The sequence below is a fragment of the Oncorhynchus clarkii genome, unplaced genomic scaffold (assembly GCF_045791955.1).
Source record: "Oncorhynchus clarkii lewisi isolate Uvic-CL-2024 unplaced genomic scaffold, UVic_Ocla_1.0 unplaced_contig_3553_pilon_pilon, whole genome shotgun sequence".
In the NCBI taxonomy this organism is placed as follows: Eukaryota; Metazoa; Chordata; class Actinopteri; order Salmoniformes; family Salmonidae; genus Oncorhynchus; species Oncorhynchus clarkii.
Window position 1 is genome coordinate 1,247 of NW_027260972.1, and position 19,630 is coordinate 20,876.

The 19,630-nt window shown below is 44.8% G+C and overlaps 1 protein-coding gene across 9 annotated transcripts in view; it reads right to left on the reverse strand.

Annotated features, from left to right (window-relative positions):
• Positions 1 to 361: 361 nt before the first annotated feature.
• The window catches only part of LOC139402741 (leucine-rich repeat flightless-interacting protein 2-like), a 40,539-nt gene continuing 21,270 nt past the window's right edge, over positions 362 to 19,630 (reverse strand). For 3 of the 9 annotated variants that reach the window (XM_071146653.1, XM_071146651.1, XM_071146650.1), the window contains 13 exons: positions 18,130 to 18,210; positions 16,181 to 16,225; positions 15,479 to 15,544; positions 13,697 to 13,774; positions 9,702 to 9,737; positions 9,462 to 9,587; positions 8,946 to 9,209; positions 8,152 to 8,247; positions 7,848 to 7,986; positions 2,627 to 2,791; positions 2,391 to 2,470; positions 2,042 to 2,146; positions 362 to 1,861 (listed from right to left, as the gene is read on the reverse strand). In XM_071146653.1, coding sequence (XP_071002754.1) covers positions 1,751 to 1,861; positions 2,042 to 2,146; positions 2,391 to 2,470; positions 2,627 to 2,791; positions 7,848 to 7,986; positions 8,152 to 8,247; positions 8,946 to 9,209; positions 9,462 to 9,587; positions 9,702 to 9,737; positions 13,697 to 13,774; positions 15,479 to 15,544; positions 16,181 to 16,225; positions 18,130 to 18,210 — 1,392 coding nt within the window. In that variant the 3' untranslated portion in view covers positions 362 to 1,750. The remainder of the gene's footprint in view (positions 1,862 to 2,041; positions 2,147 to 2,390; positions 2,471 to 2,626; positions 2,792 to 7,847; positions 7,987 to 8,151; positions 8,248 to 8,945; positions 9,210 to 9,461; positions 9,588 to 9,701; positions 9,738 to 13,696; positions 13,775 to 15,478; positions 15,545 to 16,180; positions 16,226 to 18,129; positions 18,211 to 19,630) is intronic. The other 6 variants (XM_071146658.1, XM_071146655.1, XM_071146654.1 and 3 more) reach the window with 4 other exon arrangements.

Below are 19,630 nucleotides of genomic sequence, written 5' to 3' on the forward strand. Positions count from 1 at the left end.
CATAAATCATGAATGCGTTTGGCATCTTTTACCAAACTATTCACATATGGACAAATAACGTTTTAGCAGAGAGTTTGCATTAGTTGAATGTGGTGCTTGTCAATGCTACCTCAAACATCATTTACATTTCTCAAGTAAAGCAAGGACCATACAGCCTCACCGTCCCAAAGACATTTTCAATATTGCACAATGTTTACAATTAGCTTCATTCATGGACAAATAATAGTTTTAAAGCATGTAAACAGCTGAAACTTCCCCAAAAAGTAGATGTCTGAGCTTAACTAATGTATAGGGGGTAGGAAGGGAAACGTTATGTCCAAAGCACAAGTGAACAACAATGCTATACCCCCCCCCCCCCCCCCTCAATAAGGCATGACATGCTTGAGACTGAGGAGCCGGATAATAAGGGAACAATTCCCGTTATGTCAGAATATAACTGATGTTTTGTTTTATCTGCATGAGATCTGGTTTGTCAGATTGTCGAACATTTACAGCAAGTGTTACTGCGACAGCCGATTTGAATGGTTCCAAAACTGTTGCAGTAGAAGTACATTTTTCAACTGATTGATCGAGTTGTCCTTCCCCAATGAGTCGTTTAAATTGCTCAAGGGAGGACATAGTATTTCAGACGTTAAGACCTGGTGATATTTTTCCTCAAGTACCATTATACTGTTCATCACGTGGCACAAACAATGAGATGTATAGGACAATCCTGATTATAAACTGGTTGGTTCGAGCCCTGAAAGCTGATTGGCTGACAGCTGTTGTATATCACGGTTATGACAAAACATGTATTTTTACTGCTCTAATTACATTGGTAACCCGTTAATAATAACAATAAGGCACCTCGGGGGTTTGTGATATATGGCCAACAAATAGCTCTTAGCCGTGGTATGTTGGCCATATACCACACCTCCTCGGGCCTTATTGCTTAATTAATGTTGTGCCACGTGTATTTCCACCCATCTGATGTACTTGACATATACCTATGGAGACATGCACACGTAAAAATAAACATCACCTTACACATTAACATCAGAGTTTGGCTTGGGGGACAGGAGGGAGCAGATTGCATTTTCACTTCAAAATATATTGACAATAAAATAATATACATGAAACACACTCCTTTTGAGTCTTTCTTCCTCTCCGTGGATGGATAAACTCCGTGGATGGATAAACTCTGTGGATGGATAAACTCCGTGGATGGATAAACTCCGTGGATGGATAAACTTACTGGAGCAGACCTGGAGCCCAAGTAGCACAGAGAGATAGTGCCATGTGTTACAGAGAACAGAATGATTGGGAAGAAATGCTTTAGGGGTAATCATGGCACAGGGCGACGTAAGAGCTATAGTAGAATAGGTCATCTTAAGAGCTATAGGAGGAGATAGGTCCTCTTAAGAGCTATAGGAGGAGATAGGTCCTCTTTGCTGTTCGTTTGTGCAGAATATTCCCCCTTCACCAGTTAGTTGAGAAGTCAAGCCTCGGTCACAGTCAGTGAGGAGTGTTCTCAGGGTCAGTAACACGTTCCCTCTGTGTCTCTGTGAATCACTGGATATACTGTACAGACGGGCACAACACTGAATGAATCTGTGATTACAATATGTGTGGATATGTTTCATTGAAGCTTTTGCTCCAGCAAGTCCTCGCTTGGTTTGAATTTTCTGGGTGTGTTTTAATAGAGTGCCTGATAGATCAAAGGTCATAGGGAGGTCATGGATGCAAATTGCCATGACAACCAATAAGTACATCACTGCTGGGCCAATAGGGCGCTCCGATTAGCCTTCATCTTCTCCAGGCGCTTGGCCAGGTGGCTGTTACTGGCCTCCAGCTCATCAATCCTGTCCAGGGCAGACCTCAGCTAGAGAGAACGGAGAGAAAAGGTTTAGAGTTTAAGACGGGAGAAGCAACCTGAAGGCAACAACGTATACCTGGTGTAGACTTGATACCAAAACATGTGGGGTTGACATACTAGATATGACCCAATGACTTGTGGGTTCTGTGATTCTGTTTTTGTAAACCTGACATTATAGTAGCCTACCTCTCTCTGTAGCTTGCGTTTCTCCACTTTGAGCTCGTCCTCTACTTTCTCTGCGCTCTCAGAGGCCGACTTGTAACGAGTCACCTGACCCTCCAACCGGATGATCTGGCCAAGAGAGAAATGAAGGGGTGAATAAATGGATTGATGGATGAAATGTGATATGCCTCATACTAGACTGAACACGTAACTTATGGGACATATTCCATGGAGCTCCTAGTGGAGAAAATGGTCAATAGTCTCCAACCCAGACTGTACAAGATACTACTTATTATCTCACGTGATTGGTCAGGTGTTTCATGGATATAGTCATACATGTCTTCCTCTGTCTAGGAACTAAAACGGTACTTACATTCTGTTCCAGGGCTGTGACTTCCTGTTCTGATTTCACCAGTTTAAACTTGAGGTCACTGATTTGCCGGTTGGCATCCCCTGTAGAAGAAGAAATAAAGATAGAAGGATGTGAGTCAAATATTGTTGTATAGGTTTGCATAATGTATACTCCACTTACACACTTGACAAAGTACACTAGGGAGACAGCCAGGTAAAAGGCTAGATCTGTCTTAGTAAACGTGAAATGTGACTCACTCTGTAAGTCGAGGATGTGGGGGTCCATGCCGTTCTCAAGTCTGTCCTCCTCAGGACTCAAACCCTCTGTCCCGTTCCTCTGTTTCCCCTCCAGCTGAGACTTCAGCCTCTTCACCTGATCAGCTAAACTCTCCCTCTCATCAACTATTTTCCTCAGTCTGACTTCTGCAATACAAACAGACAGCTGACTTTGAATCAACAGCATGAAATTCTAATAGTTGGTTAGTAAAAGGGTAGTTTGAGTAGTCGAGATCAGTAATAGAGTAGTTTTGTACGTCAACATTTACCACACAGTTCAATTAACAGCATTGTTTTTTTAGTTTCTAATCTGTATTATTTTTTTAATACATACAACACATTGTACTTAATTACTCAGATGTTTTTTATATATATATACACAATACTAGTCAAACGTTTGGACACACCTACTCATTCAGGGGGTTTTCTTTATTTTTACTATTTTCTACATTGTAGAATAATAGTGAAGACATCAAAACTATGAAATAACACATATGGAATCATGTAGTAACCAAAAAAGTGTTAAACAAATCAAAATAGATTTTAGATTCTTCAAAGTAGCCACCCTTTGCCTTGATGAGAGCTTTGCACACTCTTGGCATTCTCTCAACCAGCTTCATGAGGAATGCTTTTCCAGCAGCCTTGAAGGAGTTCCCACATATGCTGGGCACTTGTTGCTGCTTTTCCTTCACTGCGGTCCAACTCATCCCAAACCATTTCAATTGAGTTGAGGTCGGGTGATGGTGGAGGCTAGGTCATCTGATGCACACTCCATCACTCTCCTTTGTAAAATAGCCCTTACACAGCCTGGAGGTGTGTATTAGGTCATTGTCCTTTTGAAAAACAAATGATAGTCCCACTAAGCGCAAGCCAGATGGGACGGCATATCGCTGCAGAATGCTGTGGTAGCCATGCTGGTTAAGTGTGCCTTTAATTATAAATAATTCACTGACAGTGTCACCAGCAAAGCACCATCACACCCCCTCTTCCATGCTTCATGGTGGGAACCACACATACGGAGATCATCCATTCACCTACTCTGTGTCTCACAAAGACACTGCTGTTGGAACAACAATTAAACAAATCACAAATTTGGACTCATCAGACCAAAGGACAGATTTCCACCGGTCTAATGTCCATTGCTCTTTTTTCTTGGCAAGTCTCTTCTTATTTTTGGTGTCCTTTAGTAGTGGTTTCTTTGCAGCAATTCAACCATGAAGGCCTGATTCACGCAGTCTCCTCTGAACAGTTGATGTTGAAGTGTGTCTGTTACTTGAAATCTGTGAAGAATCTATTTGGGCTGCAATTTCTCTGGTCTGGTAACTCTAATGAGCTTACTCTTGGGGTGGCAGTTAGCCTAGTGGTTAGAGTGTTGGACTTGTAACCAAAAGGTTGCAAGATCAAATCCCTGAGCTGACAAGGTAAAAATCTGTCATTCTGCCCCTGAACAAGGCAGTTAACCCACTATTCCTAGGCTGTCATTGAAAATAAGAATTTGTTCATAACTGACTTGCCTAGTTAAATAAAGGTGACATTTAAAAAAATAATTACTCTTGGTCTTCCTTTCCTGTGGCAGTCCTCATGAGAGCCAGTTTCATCATAGCGCTTGATGGTTTTTGTGACTGCACTTGAGTAAATGTAAAACCTTCTTGAAATGTTATGGATTGACTGACCTTCATGTCTTAAAGTAATGATGGACTGTCATTTTTCTTTGCTTATTTGAGCTGTTCTTGCCATAATATGGACTTGGTCTTTTACCAAATAGGGCTATCTTCTGTATACCACCCCTACCATGTCACAACACAACTGATTGGCTCAAACGCATTAAGAAGGAAAGAAATTCCACAAATTAACTTTTAACAAGGCACACCTGTTCATTTAAATGCATTCCAGGTGACTACCTCATGAAGCTAGTTGAGAGAATGCCGAGAGTGTGTAAAGCTGTCATCAATTCAAAGAGTGGCTACTTTGAAGAATTTCAAATATAAACAATATGTTGATTTGTTGAACACTTTTTTACAACACGATTCATACATGTGTTATTTCATAGTTGTGATGTCTTATTTAAAAATGTAGGAAATAGTAGAAAGAAAACCCCTGGAATGAGTAGGTGTGTCCAAACTTTTGACTGGGACTGTATACTAGACACTATATACTTAATTCATTGCAATAATAAAACATTTCACCCAAATGATCACAATCTGCAGTTCATTGAAAACCTGAGAATATGGACACAGTCGCTTACCGCTGAAATACTGTACAGTGTGTTGGAGGGACTGTGAGTATGGATGAAAAGAGTTTTAAACAGCTGACACATACAACTGAGTGGAGATAACATGCCATGGGATTGATATATTCTCCCACTTATTACCTATTTAATCATGTAATTGTTATGTAGTATGTTGCATGTAAAAACCTGACAGATGAACAATACAGAATTGTTGTTGTGTAATAAAATCCTAACCGCTGTGCATGAATGGAAGCTTGGTGAGGTTTTATGGAAGCCAGAAATCAGTATGCAATAGTGCAAAATAAAACAAAACCAATCGCTCTTCAACATGGTCCATTTATTCAAGGCACTAAATAAGTCATTAAATAAAACATGTAATTCCTTTGAGTAAAACAAAGAAACCCACAGAGACTGGCTGCAACCCCAGTCAGTAGTCTATTTCACATCAAATAACACTTTGAGAGTAGAGTGATCATCAACTAGTTTACTTTGCAAGGATCTTTGCCCTTGCCCTTCCTATTGCCCCTTTGTCCCTTTCTTACACCGCTCTCCTGTTTCTGGGCTTCTTCCACTGGGGGGCGCTCTCTCCCCTCCTCCACCGCCTCGGGTAATGGCTGTATCTCTTGGCCAAGTGCCGAGGGTCTGGGTGAGGAGCTGATGTGCTCTTCTTCTACAGGTAGATAGGTTTCCTCCTCTTTCACAAGTAGAACGGCTTCTTCACAACTGTCTATATGTCCAGCGGAGGCCCCATCGTTTAACTCATTGTCTCCCCCTGCTGGTGAACTTGTTGAAGCCTCCCCCTGTTCTGTCTGTTGCTCCTCCTGAATGGCTTCCTGCTGGAGATTCTCCTCATAGATGTTCTCCTCAATGATGCACCATTCTTCTCTCTCTACACGACTGGGTGATTCTGATTGGATCCTGTCTGGGCTGGGCTCTACCTCCTCTGTCCTGTCTGAGATAACCTCTCCACTAGAGTCGCTGATCCTCTGAGTTAGAGCTACATCCAGTGAGTTCTCCGTCAGTACTTGATCACTCTGGGATTGTTTACATGTACATTTACAGGTACATCCTTGTTTCTCCCTTGATTCTGCTACATCCATCTTCTGATCACCTTGAACTCCTGGTAAGGTATTTTCTAAGCTGGTCTCTAGCCTCTCTGGTAAATCAGGGATCACCTGTTGGTCTAGTCTACTCTTCCCCTCCTCTGTTATGATAGGTGTAACCGTTTTGTCAGAGATAGTGGATGGGGGCTCCTTTGCCTGAAGCTCTTTAGTATTTGGTTCATCTTCCTTCATGCCACATACAGATTCCTGCCAAATCTGAACTGGCTTGCTCTCCACTGAACTCGACTCCAGCTCTTCAACCCTCTCAGATAATTTCTGTCCGTCAGAGTCTGTGATCTTTGGCACAGTTTCCACAGAGCTTTCTGTACTGAAATGATCATTCTTATGTTGCTGAAGAGAATTCTGTGTATCTTTCTCAAATTCACTTAAAGTGTTTATTATGAGTGGATCTGTCTTGATTCCAACCTCGTCAGGACATTCAGAGATAAACAGTTCAATAGAGACTGTAGATGAGATAGCAGATGTTCCAGTAGATGTTACTTGGCCAGTCTCTGCCTGATGCTCTGCAGGATGCCCTGGATTATTCTTCATCTCCATCCCTATTGTTTCTGTTTTCTTTAATGATCCCTGAGAGATCTGATTTGGGCTGGTCTTTGCCTCCCCTAGACATACAGAAATCCTCAGAATCATCTTAATCATCTCAGATTCCGTGATCCTTGAGTTTTCTGGAATGACTTGACCTTTAGTCCCAGGATCATACTCCTGGGTGTTCTCTCCTTGCAGGTCACTTTGAGATTCACTTTGGATTTGACTAAGAGTTGCCTCTGTCTCATCACAGAGAGTTGGACCAGAGATGTCCTGTTCTTCAAAGTCAGTAGACATAGCTGTGAGAAGCTCTGTGTTTTCCCGTCCTTTCTCAAGGTTTGTGTTTTCCTCACATTGTCCGTCAGTGCCACCGCTTACTGGTACAGCTTCCTGGTTACTTTCTCCACTGTTTTCCTCATCCTCTGCCTGTTCCTGGGATTCTGGTTCAAATCCTCTTTGATTCAACCCCTCTCCATTGTCACTGCCACCATCTGTATATTCCTTTTGAACCAAAATGGCTCCCTCAAGTTCAGCAGGTTCCACCAGGGTTTCTGTGTCGCAGTATTGGGGTTTCTCTACTTCATATTCAATCTGAGTCTCTTTGTCACCAAAATGCACCAAAATGGCTTCTTCAGGTACAGCAACATCCACCTGGGTCTCTTGGTCACAGTACTTGGACTGCTCTGCTTCAGTGTCTGTTTGTTGCTGCAGGCTGTCACACAACTTGTCTTGGTTCAACTTGTCCGAAGATTCTATCTCCAGTAGTGCCCTCTCCTGGTCATGTGAGTAGTTGTCAGCGTCATGTAGAAGTCTGCCTCCCCTTGGTGTCCTCACCTCGCCATGGTCCAACTGCATCTCTGGTGCTTCGCCTGGAAGATCACAGGGAATAGATTGGAGGGCCAGACACAGGTCATTCTTCAACGTCTGACAGTGCAAGCACGGAAATTCAATGATTGCTGGAGGGGAATTCATTTGGAGACATTTGTAGAGAATAGAATCAAGGCCTTGATCCCGGCTGAATTAGAATGCAGAATCAGCAACTGACTCAACAGGATGAATTAACATTATGATGATACTCCCACGGAGGACAATAGTGCAAAACAATGACGTCAGAAAAAAATAAAGTCAACCATTATCGTTTTGTATCCCATCATGCAACACAAACATAACCCTGACATTTCTAACGGTGGTTCATCCGAATGACAGAAGACAAGTGAAATAAAACACATGACTGCACAATATCATTCAACATGATTGGAGTAGGATGGTGGTAAATAAGCAGAGATCAGATATGAGCAACTGCAACGGTGGGTTATTTTCTTACCAAGCATGCTCTCCCCACCATGAGATGGCTGGGACTCCTGAGCCAATCGGGAGGTAGAGTCTGCACTGCGAGGCCCGTCAATCATCTGTCCTGCATCCCCATTGGTGGTTACTTCAGGTGACAGCACTATCCCATGTTTCTGATTTAGGAGAGAACGAGTCAAATAAAGCTGAATAATCTTTCAGAAAGTATTTTTCCCATTAGAACTTCCTATTGTTCTAGTGTTTGCTGACATGTGCACGGAGGCCCTCTTGGAAGTCATGATGAGGAAACCTTCCCTCGGCAGGACTTCAAGGTGCTGTACCTTCAGAGTGTCTTTGAGGTGGACCACCTGATCCCTGAGCTTATCCCGCTCATCCCGCACGCCGGCGTCTGAGAATTCCCTCTGCCTCTCTAAGGCCTGAGCCATACCCAAGCAGCAGCAGCAGGGGGAGGAGGAGGAGGAGGAGGAAGAGGAGGAGGAGGAGTGGGAGGAGGAGGAGGAGGAAGAGTGGGTAAAGAAGGGAAGGATAAACACAGTAAAGGAAGAGAGAAGCATTGAGGGGAAAAAAGAGATACAGTGAAAATGTCTTGGTTAGTTTGGAGCGTTAAACTTGAGTAGCTGACAGAGGAATGGAAGCGTTTTCTGTAGAACGTCCTGGAACAATGATCCGGCTAGCGGTTTGGGGTTCACCCCCTATTTCGCGAGCGTACCCCAATCTTTTTCTCCTTCCATCCGAGGGTCTCCTGCAGGTCGGAGATCTCCCTAACACAGCTGTCCCGTTTGAGACGGAGCTGGCCCACCTCCTGGCCACGGGACGAAAGCAAGATGGAGGAGAAGAAGGGACAGAGGAGAAGGGACAGAGGAGAAGGGACAGAGGAGAAGGGAGGGACAATCAGCATGCAGAGAGTTTGCAGCAGGAAAAGAGACTACAGCAAGTTTAGCAAGAGACCTAAGTTAGATCTATGTTAGTGTGATGTTCTGAGTGGAAGTACTGTTTTTAGTTTAGCAAGAGACCTAAGTTAGATATATGTTAGTGTGATGTTCTGAGTGGAAGTACTGTTTTTGTTACCGTATTGTTGTTAGCAGGAAGTCTTTGCGATGACCTGAGTACTCACGGTTAACAGTTCTTCACTCTGTTTCAGCGTCTCTCTCATCTCGTTAAACTGGCGCTGCAGAACACTGTGGGCGTGCCTCTCCCTCTCAAACTCCTTGGCCTTGTCGTTGTACTCTCGTTTAGACTCGTACAGCTGCTCCTCCAGCTCAATGAGCGAGTCCTTCAGCGTGTCCACCTGGTACATGAGGTTGGACTTCTCGTTGTGTAGCTGGGCGTTGGACACCATGGCCTTACGGTACTTCTCCTCAGACTCCACCAGGGAGTCCTGTTGAGAGACAAAATGGAGGACAGTGGAGGGGTGAGAGGTCAGGGGAGAAACAAAGCAAAACAGTTAAGCAGTTAATATCTCAAAAACAACTACGCAGACATTGTTCGTCTTCAACCGTGGAATAGTTACTGTAATAATCAGAAGTGTTTCTGGAGTCAACAAATGAATTGTAAAAACATGGACGTTAGACCATCTCTTTCCCAGATATACTGTATGGTCCTACTCACAGAAGTCTCTCTATGGTCCTACCTTTATCTCTCGAATGGAGGCCTCTGTCTCTACTGAGATAGAGGTGTCACAGCTGCCTCTGCGAGAGGAGGGACCTCCCAGCGATGCTAGAGTGGCTGCTGAGAGGGTAGAGGCAGTCCTGGAACCCTGGGAGGAAACAGGACAGGGCCGTCTTGAAGGCTGTTTCACAACAGTCATATTCCCTACTTCATCTTTAATAGATTAAAAGCTAGAGTTTCAGATCAGGTGTGTGACCCGTACCTTTTCCAGGAAGTCCCTGTCTGATCTCTCCTCCACCTGTAGAGGGTAAAACAACTTGGTTACTCTTAGGAGAGGATAAGGAGAGGAGATACACATATTTACAATGTCACAAATGTAGTTGATTGACACACCGTAAATCCAGGCCATGCCCATACTGTATCCGTCTGTCACGCCCTGGTCTTAGTATTTTGTGTTTTCTTTATTATTTTGGTCAGGCCAGGGTGTGACATGGGTATTTATGTGGTGTGGTTTGTCTAGGTTTTTTTTGTAGGTTATGGGATTGTGGTTTAGTGAAGTAGTCTAGGTAAGTCTATGGCTGCCTAAATATGGTTCCCAATCAGAGACAACGATAAACACCTGCCTCTGCTTGAGAACCACTCTAGGCAACCATATTCTTTGAGTGTTTCATGGGTGATTGTTCCTGTCTTTGTGTTTGTTGCACCAGATAGGGCTGTTCCGGTTTTTCACGTTTCTTGTTTTGTATATTGTTCATTTTTCATCTTTTATTAAAGATGTATAAAGATAACAACGCTGCATTTTGGTCCTCCTCTCTTTCAACAGAAGAAAACCGTAACAGAATCACCCACCAGAACAGGACCAAGCAGCGTGGTGACAGTGGCGGCAGCAGGAACAGCGAAGTCAGGACTATACGACTTGGGAGGAAATAGACAGGTGGGCGGTCGACCCAGGGAGAGTGCCATAAACTTACCTAGACTACTTCACTAAACCACAATCCCATTACCTACAAAAAACCCATAGACAAAACACACCACATAAATACCCATGTCACACTCTGGCCTGACCAAAATAATAAAGAAAATACTAAGGCCAGGGCGTGACACCGTCTCTGTATATCCATCCACACACTGCATCACAACAAGCATCATAGAGTCATGCTTAACCCTCTCTGGATCACCATCTGATTCTGAGCCACGGAACCACTGGACACTACAGACTTACTCATATTATATCTACTGGACACTACAGACTTACTCATATTATATCTACTGGACACTACAGAGTTACTCATATTATATCCACTGGACACTACAGACTTACTCATATTATATCCACTGGACACTACAGAGTTACTCATATTATATCTACTGGACACTACAGACTTACTCATATCATATCCACTGGACACTACAGACTTACTCATATTATATCCACTGGACACTACAGACTTACTCATATTATATCTACTGGACACTACAGACTTACTCATATTATATCCACTGGACACTACAGACTTACTCATATTATATCCACTGGACACTACAGAGTTACTCATATTATATCTACTGGACACTACAGACTTACTCATATCATATCCACTGGACACTACAGAGTTACTCATATTATATCTACTGGACACTACAGACTTACTCATATTATATCCACTGAACACTACAGAGTTACTCATATCCACTGGACACTACAGACTTACTCATATTATATCCACTGGACACTACAGAGTTACTCATATCCACTGGACACTACAGACTTACTCATATTATATCCACTGGACACTACAGAGTTACTCATATCCACTGGACACTACAGACTTACTCATATTATATCTACTGGACACTACAGACTTACTCATATTATATCCACTGGACACTACAGACTTACTCATATTATATCTACTGGACACTACAGACTTACTCATATTATATCCACTGGACACTACAGAGTTACTCATATTATATCTACTGGACACTACAGACTTACTCATATTATATCCACTGGACACTACAGACTTACTCATATTATATCCACTGGACACTACAGACTTACTCATATTATATCCACTGGACACTACAGACTTACTCATATTATATCCACTGGACACTACAGACTTACTCATATTATATCCACTGGACACTACAGACTTACTCATATTATATCCACTGGACACTACAGACTTGCTCATATTATATCCACTGGACACTACAGACTTACTCATATTATATCCACTGGACACTACAGAGTTAATCATATTATATCCACTGGACACTACAGACTTACTCATATTATATCCACTGGACACTACAGAGTTACTCATATCATATCCACTGGACACTACAGACTTACTCATTATATCTACTGAACACTACAGAGTTACTCATATTATATCCACTGGACACTACAGAGTTACTCATATCATATCCACTGGACACTACAGAGTTAATCTTATCATATCCACTGGACACTACAGACTTACTCATATTATATCCACTGGACACTACAGAGTTACTCATATCATATCCACTGGACACTACAGAGTTACTCATATTATATCCACTGGACACTACAGACTTACTCATATTATATCCACTGGACACTACAGACTTACTCATATTATATCCACTGGACACTACAGACTTACTCATATTATATCCACTGGACACTACAGACTTACTCATATCATATCCACTGGACACTACAGAGTTACTCATATTATATCTACTGGACACTACAGACTTACTCATATTATATCCACTGGACACTACAGAGTTACTCATATCCACTGGACACTACAGACTTACTCATATTATATCCACTGGACACTACAGAGTTACTCATATCCACTGGACACTACAGACTTACTCATATTATATCCACTGGACACTACAGAGTTACTCATATCCACTGGACACTACAGACTTACTCATATTATATCTACTGGACACTACAGAGTTACTCATATTATATCCACTGGACACTACAGAGTTAATCATATTATATCCACTGGACACTACAGACTTACTCATATTATATCCACTGGACACTACAGACTTACTCATATTATATCTACTGGACACTACAGACTTACTCATATTATATCCACTGGACAATACAGAGTTACTCATATTATATCTACTGGACACTACAGACTTACTCATATTATATCCACTGGACACTACAGACTTACTCATATTATATCTACTGGACACTACAGACTTACTCATATTATATCCACTGGACACTACAGACTTACTCATATTATATCCACTGGACACTACAGACTTACTCATATTATATCCACTGGACACTACAGAGTTACTCATATTATATCCACTGGACACTACAGACTTGCTCATATTATATCCACTGGACACTACAGACTTACTCATATTATATCCACTGGACACTACAGAGTTAATCATATTATATCCACTGGACACTACAGACTTACTCATATTATATCCACTGGACACTACAGAGTTACTCATATCATATCCACTGGACACTACAGACTTACTCATATTATATCCACTGGACACTACAGACTTACTCATTATATCTACTGAACACTACAGACTTACTCATATTATATCCACTGGACACTACAGACTTACTCATATTATATCCACTGGACACTACAGAGTTAATCATATTATATCCACTGGACACTACAGACTTACTCATATTATATCCACTGGACACTACAGAGTTACTCATATCATATCCACTGGACACTACAGAGTTAATCTTATCATATCCACTGGACACTACAGACTTACTCATATTATATCCACTGGACACTACAGAGTTAGTCATATCATATCCACTGGACACTACAGTTAATCATATCACTGGACACTACAGAGTTAGTCATATCCACTCCAGTCCAGGCTGCATGTTAGTTGTCAGTGTCACCCACACATCAATGCGTCCACACAGAGGCCCACCTCACATTGACCAGGTCGGGACCATATATTCTTTGCTTGTACCAAAGCTGCAGTCGTTGTAATGTCCACCAGGGGGCATAAGGGACCTGAGCACTGTCAGCTGTCTATGAGCATTACCTTGGTGCAGAGGACACACAGGACAGGACCATAGAGTTCAGTTCTCTGGACAATGCACTCTTCATTGGGATGATAATAAGTGGGCATTTAACAGAATAGAGAACAGAGAAAAGGATGTAAGGACTAGGCCTAAAGAAGGATGCGGGTTAGAGGGAGTGACCAATGAAGAGAGCTCACCACTGGGCTGGCACGGGCAGAGCTGGCCCTGGACGAGGCCCGAGAGTTGGAGCCCAGAAAACCACTGTAGTCTGAAGGCTGGCACAAAAAGAAGATGGATAAAATAGGAAAAGAGAAGGAAATTAAAAAGAGAGAGAGAGATGTTAGTCACAGAGTTTGTCAGTCAGCAAGCAGGGACAGACAGAGCTGAAGCAGGGACAGACAGAGCTGAAACAGGGACAGACAGAGCTGAAACAGGGACAGACAGAGCTGAAGCAGGGACAGACAGAGCTGAAGCAGGGACAGACAGAGCGGAAGCAGGGACAGACAGAGCTGAAGCAGGGACAGACAGAGCTGAAGCAGGGACAGACAGAGCTGAAGCAGGGACAGACAGAGCTGAAGCAGAGACAGACAGAGCTGAAGCAGGGACAGACAGAGCTGAAGCAGGGACAGACAGAGCTGAAGCAGGGACAGACAGTGCTGAAGCAGGGACAGACAGAGCTGAAACAGGGACAGACAGAGCTGAAACAGGGACAGACAGAGCTGAAGCAGGGACAGAGCTGAAGCAGGGACAGACAGAGCTGAAGCAGGGACAGACAGAGCTGAAGCAGGGACAGACAGAGCTGAAGCAGGGACAGACAGAGCTGAAACAGGGACAGACAGAGCTGAAGCAGGGACAGACAGAGCTGAAGAGACAAGGGAATACATTGATAGACAAGTCAACCAGGCCCTGTTAGACCAAAGACAACCCTCCCACACATCAAAACCCAGACACATACAATTCCACGTGTACGCTACACTCTAGACTCCACCATTCTAGACATACTGCAAACCCCACGCAACAAAGTCACAATTAAACTGTGACTTGGCACAGTGTTTGTAAAGGTCATCGACACACAAGACACACTGTAAGATATTTAAGGATGGTTATTGGTGGAATACAGCTAACTGAAAACATGGATTCCTTCTTCTGGAAGTCTGAAATCCACATGTGGGAAAGACACAAGAAACCTCAATAGAAATAAGTAGTGGGGTGACGACACTGTCATGCAGACTTCTCCTGGGGTGGCCAACCCTCCCACTGGAGAGAATCAGGTGTGTTCGAGCAGGGCTGGAATAAAAGCCTGCACAACCAGCCTGCCGCTAGTATCGCTTCAAGAGGAGGGTGGGTGGACCCCACAATGCAATTCCACGTTGGCACATGGGGCAGGCCAAGCAAGGCACCCTCATCAGGGTAACACAGTGATACATTCCATGCATGCTGTCTATTCAAGCCTCCCTTTGGATTTCAAAACCGTCACAACAACCACAATTCTAGACATACTTGAAAACCCCACACAATCTCACTAGGACTTTGCACTGTGTTTCCAAAAGTCACCAACACACAAGACAGGGTGGGAATGAGTGGAATACAACGAATTAAAGAAGGGTTCCTTGTTTGGTGAGTCTGATAAAAACAGAAGACACCACTGACCCTGATAGAAGTAGAGACTGACAACACTGTCATGCAGACAGACTATGGCCAGGGGTGGCCGACTGTCTTCCCAGAAACCTATTGGATGTGCAGGCTTTTGCTCCAGACCTGCTCCAATACAACTGATTCTACTAATCAGCTGCTCACCTGGGTGTTGATTAGCTGAATCGTGTTAGAGCAGGGCTGGAATAAAAGCCTGCATACCCAGTAGCTCGTATCTCTCCAGGAGGAGGGTTGACCACCGCTGAACTATGCAATCCCATGTTGCCACAGGGGGCATGCCAAGCAACCTCTCTCAGGGTGAGAGAGGGGGCGTCAGGGCTTCTTACACCGCGAGAGATGGAGCCACTAAAGCGCCGTGTGCTACTCTGCACAGCCTCGTCACACACAGAGCCCTGTAGATAGGAGAGAGACACACACACACACGGCATCAGACTTCACCTCACACACACATACACAGTCTGGCTCAGACTTCAACTCACAATCACACACACACACACACACACACACACACACACACACACACACACACACACACACACACACACACACACACACACACACACACACACACACACACACACAGCATCAGACTTCACCTCACACACACGTACACACACACACACACACACACACACACACACACACACACACATACACACACACACTTCATCAGACTTCACCTCAGGAACGTATACAGACACATCTCAGTAATCATGCAGGAAAAGGAGCAGAAGGATCAGCTGTACATCCCAGAATGTCTTACAGCATGCCACCTTGAAGATACCACTGGGCTTCTGCAACTCAGCTTACTGTCTCACATTCTCCTTAACACATCAAAGTGTTTTGGAAATGTAACTTTTAGGGCCAGGACTGTATGTGGGTCTTGACAACATCTAGCCCCTCTGCCAAATCATTCTCACATGCCTTATAATGACACTAGTAGTGACACATCACAGATCTATCTATCTATTTATCTACTGTCTAAACAAGCGGTGAAGGGTCAGAGGTCATAGGAAAGAGGAACCAACCCTGTGACTCTGGGTGCGTGGGCCATCAATAAAGAGCATGGAGGGCTGAAGATGGACAGAGAGGGAAACAATCCAACATTGCACTGTAAGTGATAAACAACAGTGATTCTATCTAGTATGTACAACTGGAAAAAGCTCTCTGTTTTGAGAATCTCATGTTCTGTCATTCTAAGAAACCAACAGGAGGGTGAAGTTGAGTGGGTAGGGAAGGGAAGGAGAGGGTGAGTGGATAGGGAAGGAGGGAGAAGTTGAGTGGGTAGTGAAGAAAGGAGAGTTTGAGTGGGTAGGGAAGGAGGGAAGGAGAGGGTGAGTGGGTAGGGAAGGAGGGAGAAGTTGAGTGGGTAGGGAAGAAAGGAGAGTTTGAGTGGGTAGGGAAGGAGGGAAGGAGAGGGTGAGTGGGTAGGGAAGGCGGGAGTGGTTGAGTGGGAAGGGAAGGAGAGGGTGAGTGGGTAGGGAAGGAGGGAGAAGTTGAGTGGGTAGGGAAGAAAGGAGAGTTTGAGTGGGTAGGGAAGGAGGGAAGGAGAGGGTGAGTGGGTAGGGAAGGAGGGAGAGGTTGAGTGGGGAGGGAAGGAGGGAGAAGTTGAGTGGGTAGGGAAGGAGAGGGTGAGTGGATAGGGAAGGAGGGAGAGGTTGAGTGGGTAGGGAAGGAAGGAGAGGGTGAGTGGGTAGGGAAGGAGGGAGAAGTTGAGTGGGTAGGGAAGGAGAGGGTGAGTGGATAGGGAAGGAGGGAGAGGTTGAGTGGGTAGGGAAGGAGGGGGTGAGTGGATAGGGAAGGAGGGAGAGGTTGAGTGGGTAGGGAAGGAGAGGGTGAGTGGATAGGGAAGGAGGGAGAGGTTGAGTGGGTATGGAAGGAGGGGGAGGTTGAGTGGGTAGGGAAGGAGAGGGTGAGTGGGTAGGGAAGGAGGGAGAAGTTGAGTGGGTAGGGAAGGAGAGGGTGAGTGGATAGGGAAGAAGGGAGAGGTTGAGTGGGTAGGGAAGGAGGGAAGGAGAGGTTGAGTGGGTAGGGAAGGAGAGTGAGGTTGAGTAGGTAAGGAAGGAGAGGGTGAGTGGGTAGGGAAGGAGGGAGAAATTGAGTGGGTAGGGAAGGAGAGGGTGAGTGGATAGGGAAGGAGGGAGAGGTTGAGTGGGTAGGGAAGAAAGGAGAGGGTGAGGGGGTAGGGAAGGAGGGAGAAGTTGAGTGGGTAGGGAAGGAGAGGGTGAGTGGATAGGGAAGGAGGGAGAGGTTGAGTGGGTAGGGAAGGAGGGAGAGGTTGAGTGGGTAGGGAAGGAGAGGGTGAGTGGGTAGGGAAGGAGGGAGAAGTTGAGTGGGTAGGGAAGGAGAGGGTGAGTGGATAGGGAAGGAGGGAGAGGTTGAGTGGGTAGGGAAGAAAGGAGAGGTTGAGTGGGTAGGGAGGGAGGGAGAGTTTGAGTGGGTAGGGAAGGAGGGAGAGGTTGAGTGGGTAGGGAAGGAGGGAGAGGTTGAGTGGGTAGGGAAGAAAGGAGAGGTTGAGTGGGTAGGGAAGGAGGGAGAGGTTGAGTGGGTAGGGAAGGAGGGAGAGATTGAGTGGGTAGGGAAGAAAGGAGAGGTTGAGTGGGTAGGGAAGGAGGGAAGGAGAGGTTGAGTGGGTAGGGAAGGAGGGAAGGAGAGGGTGAGTGGGTAGGGAAGGAGGGAGAGGTTGAGTGGGTAGGGAAGGAGAGAGAGGTTGATTGGGTAGGGAAGGAGGGGGAGGCTGAGTGGGTAGGGAAGGAGGGAGAGGTTGAGTGGGTAGGGAAGGAGGGAGAGGTTGAGTGGGAAGGGAAGGAGGGAGAGGTTGAGTGGGTAGGGAAGGAGGGGGAGGTTGAGTGGGAAGGGAAGGAGGGAGAGGTTGAGTGGGTAGGGAAGGACGGGGGGGGGGAAGGTGGAGCAGCATTGGGAAATGGAAAGAGGGATGAGACGTGAAGGAGAGAGGAATAAATGAGTGGGGACAGACCCGGACATTTTGAGTGGAATTTTGATGTCTGAGTGAGGGGAGACTGTTGGAGCTGCAGTACAGATCAGATGAGAAGTTTCTCTACAATGCCACACCACAAAGAGAGAGAGAGAGAGAGAGAGAGAGAGAGAGAGAGACACACAAAGATGAGGGGAGAGTGAAAGAGAGAGAAACAAAATAAGAATAGAGAAACAGAGAGAGATAAAAATGTGTTTGGTCCCTTGTCAACTCCTTTGACAAGGGACCAAAACAAAAAGGCATGTTGTTATGTCTAGAGGCATTTCAGACATTCATTAGTGACAGTTATTATGACAAGGGAAGTGCGGTGACAATACAGCCGACAACCAGACCGTCCTGTTAAACCACGTTCACTGTCTGGGGTGTGCTGATAACTAGTTGGGTTGTGAGCCATTTCAACCACGCATGCCTTCCCGGCCAAAAGACTACAGTATCATTACCATAACAACTGTCTGTGTACCAGTGTTAACTTAGTCCCACTAGCCTAGCTTAAAACCATGTCGTCTTGTTTGTTTGATAATGCCACATCTCTCAGTGTGTGAACCTTGTGTGTCTTCAAAACCCCTTTTGAATAGAACACCTTCACCGTCAGTGATTCCATCATCATCACCTCAGATTTAAATAGAGGTGTTTTTCACACGACAGGTGGTGTTCTCACATCAGGCCCCATCGCCATGTTGGGTTGGGCATGGAGGAGTTCCTTTAAAAAGGTAGAGAACATCACCATGTTGGGACGAGGCATGGAGGAGTTCCTTTAAAAAGGTAGAGAACATCACCAATCACCATGTTGGGACGAGGCATGGAGGAGTTCCTTTAAAAAGGTAGAGAACATCACCATGTTGGGACGAGGCATGGAGGAGTTCCTTTAAAAAGGTAGAGAACATCACCATGTTGGGACGAGGCATGGAGGAGTTCCTTTAAAAAGGTAGAGAACATCACCATGTTGGGACGAGGCATGGAGGAGTTCCTTTAAAAAGGTAGAGAACATCACCATGTTGGGACGGGACATGGAGGAGTTCCTTTAAAAAGGTAGAGAACATCACCATGTTGGGACGGGGCATGGAGGAGTTCCTTTAAAAAGGTAGAGAACATCACCATGTTGGGAGGGGGCATGGAGGAGTTCCTTTAAAAAGGTAGAGAACATCACCATGTTGGGACGAGGCATGGAGGAGTTCCTTTAAAAAGGTAGAGAACATCACCATGTTGGGACTGGGCATGGAGGAGTTCCTTTAAAAAGGGAGAGAACATCACCATGTTGGGAGGGGGCATGGAGGAGTTCCTTTAAAAAGGTAGAGAACATCACCATGTTGGGACGGGGCATGGAGGAGTTCCTTTAAAAAGGTAGAGAACATCACCATGTTGGGACGAGGCATGGAGGAGTTCCTTTAAAAAGGTAGAGAACATCACCATGTTGGGAGGGGGCATGGAGGAGCTCCTTTAAAAAGGTAGAGAACATCACCATGTTGGGACGGGGCATGGAGGA